This window comes from Cebus imitator, unplaced genomic scaffold (assembly GCF_001604975.1).
Source record: "Cebus imitator isolate Cc_AM_T3 unplaced genomic scaffold, Cebus_imitator-1.0 Scaffold83, whole genome shotgun sequence".
NCBI classification, from domain to species: domain Eukaryota; kingdom Metazoa; phylum Chordata; class Mammalia; order Primates; family Cebidae; genus Cebus; species Cebus imitator.
In genome coordinates this window covers 4,521,029-4,528,391 of record NW_016107398.1, presented here as the reverse complement: position 1 = coordinate 4,528,391, position 7,363 = coordinate 4,521,029, and the positions used below count along the sequence as shown (strand labels likewise).

The following is a 7,363-nucleotide window of genomic DNA, read 5'->3' as shown; positions in this document are numbered from 1 at the left end:
AAAAAAAAAAAAAAAAAAAGGCAAGGCTCCTATTTTCATGACATTCATGAAAGCTTCACTTGAGCTACATATATATATGTTCTTTTTTGCCTAGAACAAAGAAGAACAAAAAAGCAAAGGTATTGTTATTTGAAAGCTTGTTATTATTTTCATGATTACTTCCATATAGTGATTGCTTTAATAAGAACAATGGATTACATTTATTGATCACTTACTTTGTGCTAGGCTTTGTGCATGGAGTATATCGTCTTACCTTATCTCCCAAACAATGGTGGGAGGTAGATATTTTGTTTTACAGAGGAAGAAACTGAGTCTTCAGGAAGTTAAGTGGATTTTCCAAGGTCTCCAGCAAGTGGCAGAACAGGGACTCAAGCTCCATAGTTCTGACTGCAGTGCTCGAGATTTTAACTCCTGCTTTGTGCTGATTCTGTGTCTGATCTATGTGTTCTGTTTATCAAAATTATCTTTGAACTTAAGATTTATAAAAGGTGAAGGAAGGAAATGAATCTTTCGATGATCGGAACAGTGCACAGAGTATTCAGGAACCTCTCTTATAATGTTTTCTTTTATTGGTTCAATGACAAATTGTTATTGAAACCATCCCAGGGTCTGTCTTAGGTACTGGAAGCGCAGCAGGCAAAAATCTGTCCTAAAAGGGCTTCCTTTCTGGAGTGGGAGGAATATCACATGAATGAGTGAAAGATAGATGATGCCACGCGCTATTGACCAGTGTTATGGTGAAAAGGAAAGCAGGGTAGGGGATGGGAAGCTTCAGGGCATGGAGATGGAATGTTGCAATTTTAAACAGGATGGTCAGAAAATGCTTCCCTGAGAAGGTGACGTTCTAACAAAAACCAAAGATTGGCGAAGGAGTGAATCATACGGGAGAAGAATGTTCCAGGCAGAAGGAACAGCAAGCGCAAAGGCCCTGAGCTGGGACGGTTCGTGGTGGATCTGAGGAGCAATAAGGAGACCTCTTTGAGCTAGTCAGGTCCATGAGGTGGGGATGGTTGCAGGCATTTCAGAAGGCAGAGGTGCAGAGAAGGTGATGGAGGTCTTGAAGGTGATCGTAAGGTCTTTGATTTTTGCTCTGAGATGGGAAATCACTGGGGCTTTGGGCTGTAGAGTAACTTGATGGGACTTATGTTTAAAAAGGATCGCTCAGGGCCACCGTGTTGCAAATAGATTGCAGGGAGTAATAAAGGAGGATGGGAGGCCAGTTAGAAGGCATTTGCAATGACCAAGATGACTCATTTACTGACTATGTATGGAGCACTTGCTGTGTGCCATGGTCTCTCCTAGGAGCTTAGGATATGGTCTTGAATGAAATCAGCTTCTTGCTTTCAGGAGTTTGTTTTCTACTGGCAGATGACAGAGCAACAAGTAAACCAATGAATAACAAGTTAATTTCTGAGAGTGATAAATGATACTAAAACATTGAAACAGGATCATATGTTCTAATGAATTCCCTGTTTTCTATCTGTGGGGACAGAAACCCATTCTGGAACCCCCCTACATTGAAGCCCATCATCGAGTCTGTACCTACAACGAGACCAAACAGGTGACCGTCAAGCTGCCCAACTGTGCCCCGGGAGTTGATCCCTTCTACACCTATCCCGTGGCCATCCGCTGTGACTGCGGAGCCTGCTCCACTGCCACCACGGAGTGTGAGACCATCTGAGGCTGGCACGGTCTGCGGAGCCCAGCCAGTGGCCTGAGTCTCACAGACCCACCTGTGTGAGCAGCACAAGCAGTTATACTTCCTGGATGCAAGGCTGTTTAATTTCGACCATACCCATGGAGGAGGTTACCTGTCACCCCTTAGGTCCAGCTCAGGCAAAAGGCCCAGATGCAGCCTACTTATGTTAAAAGTGCAAAACAATATTTGTGTCTTCACCAAAATAATTTCTCCAGTTCATATACCGGCAAATTAATTTTTCTTTGCCTTGATTCTTGGAACATAATTTGTGTATCACAATCCTTGCCCAATTTGGACTCATAATATGCTAATGATTTAAACATACTGGGTGTAATTAGGAAATGGGGCTGGAAAGTGAAAGTCTTTAAATTCTCATGTTCTGTTTAACCACTGACTCCAACGGATTTAGGATTAAAGGACTATAAATGAATAAAACCCACGCACTGGTCTTCCTTACCTCAGAGGAGCTCCAACTGCAATCTTCTTTAGGGAAAATGCTCCCTTACCCCTTTTAACTGAGCAATTATCTACACAAGAAATAGAAAGTGCTCAGATAAAAAAAAAAGAGAGTAGCTTCAATGATAAGATGTTTGGATTTGGATAAGTCTTTTCCCTAGCAAAATTCCCTAAACTCCCTTAAGATCCTTAATAAAGAGGCTATGTTGTGATTAAAAAACAAATAAACTCAGAAATAAAATATGTAGCTGGTAGCTATCATTTAGCCTTAAAAACTTATGAAAGTAAACTCATGTTTTAGAGTGTGATGTTCTCCCACAGCTATGGCAAAATGGTCACGTACAAGTATTCTTCCCCATTTATCATATTTTAAATTTAAATTGTGACTTATTAAGCTCAGAAATTTTACATGTGTTTAGGGGTAAAACTGCATCGCTGGCTCAGAGGAAAAAGTCTGTGATTTTCTAGCTCCTGCCCTCTCTAATTAGCTAATTCCGTGATTAAAAAACAAACAAACAAAAAAAAACAACCCAAAACTCTAATGTTATGCAAATGACTTTAATTCTGGCATTTTTAGGGTTGAATTTAACCTTGTTCCTTTTTCATAATCTGCCAAGAAAACCTATACTGATGCCAATAAAGCGTGTCCTCTGTCTTTTGAATTCATGAAAACTTTCAAGAAGGTCTTTTTAATTTTTAGTACACTTGGAATAACAGTAAGAAGCACACCTCAACTAAACGACAGGATTATTTTTACTTAATCATGAATTTGGCATGTGATGTTTAGTAAGGGACACAGACAGATGACCTTGGGTAGCATGAGTCCCAAAGATGGCACAAACTGCATAGACACACCCATGAATACCACGGCTGGGAGCCAGGAGTCCACCTTGAATAAGGATTCAGTGAGTCCCCCTAAACACAATAAAGCAAATGTTGAGATTGACAGTCGAGTACTGGGAAGTGGGGTGAACTTTGGGAACAAAGGGCAGGAGCAAAATCCACCCAATCTTTAGCAGATGTGTTGGTAGGAAAGGAAGTCACTCTAACATAAAAGGAAGGCAAGTACTTGGGGTCTCTGCTGGAAAAGTGGGTGATAATTAGGGATGAATCCTGGATGCTGCCAGCCAAGTGTTTTCAACCTACCCCTGAAGACTTTCCTCAGAATTTTCTGAGGCACAAAGGACTTGGCAGGATTTGAGGAAAGATGACCACAGCATGATTAAGGAAACCAGTGATCTGTTGTCGTGGGATACTGAAGAGATGATTTATAAATGTGTGAGTAGAATTAAGGAAACCAACAAGGGGGGTGAAACAGATCTGGTTCAGCAGCAATGGACAACCCCAGGCTGAAGGAACAAGGGGAGGGAGTGATTGTCAGACCCCAGAGAGAACTGTAGGCGTGAGATCCTTGACAGGAGCTGCCGCCTTTGGTAGGAGGATGCAGCCCTTCCCAAGCTGAGACCTGGTAGGGAGGGAGCTGGGGGAGCAGATACCCATCCTCACTCTCCTCCCATCCACTGGTCTTCTGTTGGATGAAATGGGAATCAAGCCAGGTGTGGTGACTCATGCCCATAATCCCAGCACTTTGGGAGGCTGAGGTGGAAGAACTACTTGAGGCCAGGAGTTTGAGACTAGCTTGGGCAACATGGTAAGACCCTGTCTCTTCAAAAAATAAAATGATTAGCCAGGTGTGGTGGTGTGCACCTGTAGTCCCAACTACTTGGAGGGCTGAGATGGGATCGCTTGAGACTGGGAGGTCAAGACTGCAAGGGAGCTGTGACCGTGCCTCTGCATTCCAGCCTGAATGACGGAGCAAGACCCCATCTCTAAAAAAAAGAAAAAAAAAAAAAAAAAAAAAAAAAAAAAAAGAAAGAAGAAAACCACATGGGAATCAAATGGGAAAACAGAGAGTGAGAAAACCCATTGATTCAGTCCATAAATGTTGGCCTCCTAGGCATCAAGGTAAAGAAATGTAAGAGTGGATTTAAGGGGCCAAATGGATAAATTCCAGCTTAGCTGCCTTTTGGGAGACTCAGCTTTAATGCAGGAAGCAGTAATGTTTGCTGTGAGAGCAATAAGACATGCTGTAGCACCACAATTACAGTCATGGGTCACTTCATGAGGAGGATACATTCTGAGAAACACATCAGGCCGTTTTGTCATTGTAAGAACATCACAGTGCAATTACACAAACCTAGACGGTATAGCCTAGCCTATTGCTCCTAGGCTACAAATCTGTACAGCAGATTACTATACTGAATGCTGTCGGCAATTGCAAAATAATGGTAAGTATTTGTGTATCTAAACATAGAACAAGTACAGAAAAAATAAAATCTTATGGGACCTCCATCATATGTGCGGTCTGCCATTGACCAAAACGTTGTGCAGTTCATGACGGTACTGACTGCCTTGTAGTGAATTAATATGGAATACGCATGGGAAGGCACGCACTGGCTAATACAATAACATTTGGGAGATATGAAGACAATGGTAATTATAAGGACTGTGTTGGTCATGAAGTGGAGTCAAAGCCCTCAGGGCATGTATGAAAGCTGATTTGAAGAGACTGTTTTTGAATGCAGCTGAAGGGCAGACTGTGCTGAACATTAGGCCTAATATCTAATTAGGAGAGCAGCTGAATTAATAAAAGAGCTGAATTTACCACTCTGGCAAGTCTCCGATACTTAAGTGAAGGTTGTAATGGGGAAAAGGTGGGACATGGAGACCTAGAGTGGGAACAGTTAGGTGGATGATGGACTTGAGGTTTCTCTGCAGAGGAATCTCCTGGCTTCTCCTTGCTAGTGGAGAGCAGACTCCCCTTGGCTGGAGACCATGCCGAGGAGGATGCTTTACATGATGATACTTGCCCTCCTCAAATACTGCCCACAACCCCGTATTATTCTGGTTGGTTAATTACGGCCAAGTCTCAGGATGATCAGGCTGGGGAAGAACTTGCTCTGTGGTGGGAGGAACAAGCATCTCCCCGAAGCAGCTTCAGAATTTGACAATGTTAACCAGGAGGAATTGGTGGAGTGTGCTTAGCAAGGATCTTGAGGGTTTCAGACAGGGATATAGGGGGTGGGGTGGCAGAATATAAGACTGGATAAGAAGATTTCATCGATACCTGGGCATTCTCAGAATTTAATGTAATCCTAAGGACACCTAGATCTGGTCCCTGTGTGCTGTTGGGATGTGTCCTTCAAGAGCGGGGAAAATGGTGGCTTGCATTAATGAAAAGAAGATGCCGGAACTGTCATGGCAGAGTACTGAGGAACAAAAGGCATAGAGAAGTGGGCCTGGCAGAATGGATTTATTACATAAGACCAGAGAACTTGCCAGTTGGCTGTGTCTGTATGGAGAGTTTAGTGGCCACTTCTTTTACTAAAGCAACAAAGAATGACTAGTGAGGGGCGCGTCTCAGAAAAGCTCGTGGTCACTGTCCTTTCTAGGCTGAGGTTGATGCCAGGGGAAGCTGCTGTGGAACTGGGCTTCCTGGTGTCAGTGTAGGTAATAGGCATCTAGGACAGCAGGGATTAGGCGGTGACATGCAGCTGTAAGAGACAAGGTGGGCATAATTGTCCTAACAGGTAGCAAAGCTTGGCCACCGGAGGGCTCTGATCTGCAGGATCTGTGTGCTAATAGTCCATGGTATTCAAACAGTTTCCTCAATAGATCTGTGTTATAATCAGATAATTTATTAGTGAAAAAGAGGAAAAATTCTATCAGGATTTATATTGTGCAAAACTTGAATCTTTTTCAAGTCTTTTTCCCCTTCCCTCTTCCTTTCTCCTTTCCTCCTGTCCACAAATATTTATTAACTTTTGTGCAAGGTACTGTGTTTGGAAAATAAATAAATAAATAAATATATTGTTACCATTTATGGATCTCTTACTATAAGCAGAATCCTTTATATTAATACTTCTTAGTTATTGTGTTAACTATGCTAGTAAGCATTGTCATTGTCATTTTACCATTAGCATTTTATAGATGATGAAATAGAAGCTCAGAGAGGTCAAATAACTTGCCCAAGGTCACAGAGCTAATAAGTAGCACGTGCTGGGTTTCTTTGAACCAGAACCAAACGTTTTCCACTAGAACAGAGTACCTTTTTGGAATGCTTCTTACAAGTCATTCCTGCTTGGAGAGGTCTTCAGGTTTATCGTCAGACTATCACCATTGGTGAGCATTTCTTCCGTCTTTCCTGGAGGTGGCTCTATGCAAGGTTGGGTTGTTTTATGGAGACTGGAACTTTTCTCTGGTTTCCTGTGTAATCTCTAGAAAGATAATGTTTTGCTGTAGCTTAAATGACAGCTTACCACAGAAGAGACTGAGGGAGAAAAAGCAGAACCTGGAAGGGAAATTCCAAGAGATTGTTGTGGAGCTGAGGAATGTATGTTCTAAGCTTATTTCCTAGGCTTGTGAGGAGTGGTGCAGAGAAATTGACTCTGGTGCATAAACTAACTCTCAGCATCTCCTTACTCTTGGAAATGTGTTTATTTTTTATTTTTTAATTTTACCGTAAGTTATTGGGGTACAGGTGGTATTTCATTACATGAGTAAGTTCTTCAGCGGTCATTTGTGAGGTTTTGGTGCACTATCACCCAAGCAGAACACACTGCACCATATTTGTAGTCTTCTATCCCTTGCTCCCCTCCCACTCTCTCCCCAAGCCCCTAAAGTCTATTGCATCATTCTTATGCCTTTGCGTCCTCATAGCTTAGCACCCACATATCAGTGAGAACATACAATGTTTGGTTTTCCATTCCTGAGTTACTTCACTTAGAATAATAGTCTCCAATCTCATCCAGGTCACTGCAAATGCTGTTAATTCATTTTTTTATGGCTGTATAATATTCCATTGTATATATATATATACCACAGTTTCTTTATCCACTTGTTGGTTAATGGGCATTTGGGTTGGTTCCACGATTTTGCAATTGTGAATTCTGCTGTTATAAAAATGTGTGTGTGGCAGGGCACAGTGACTCATGCCTGTAATCCCAGCACTTTGGAAGACTGAGGCAGGTGTATCATGAGGTCAGGACTTCAAGACCAGCCTGGCCAAGATGGTGAAACCTTGTCTCTACTAAAAATACAAAAATTAGCTGGGTGTGGTGGTGCCTGTAATCCCAGCTACTCAGGAGGCTGAGGCAGAGAATTGCTTAAACTTGGGAGGTGGAGGTTTCAGTGAATTGAGATTGTGCC

At 42.3% G+C, this 7,363-nt stretch overlaps 1 protein-coding gene across 1 annotated transcript in view; it reads left to right on the top strand.

Annotated features, from left to right (window-relative positions):
• The window catches only part of GPHB5 (glycoprotein hormone subunit beta 5), a 5,357-nt gene extending 3,099 nt beyond the window's left edge, over positions 1–2,258 (top strand). Inside the window, exon 2 of the mRNA XM_017533953.2 lies at positions 1,493–2,258. Within this exon, the coding sequence (XP_017389442.1) occupies positions 1,493–1,681 (189 nt within the window). The 3' untranslated portion in view covers positions 1,682–2,258. The remainder of the gene's footprint in view (positions 1–1,492) is intronic.
• The last annotated feature ends 5,105 nt before the right edge of the window (positions 2,259–7,363 follow it).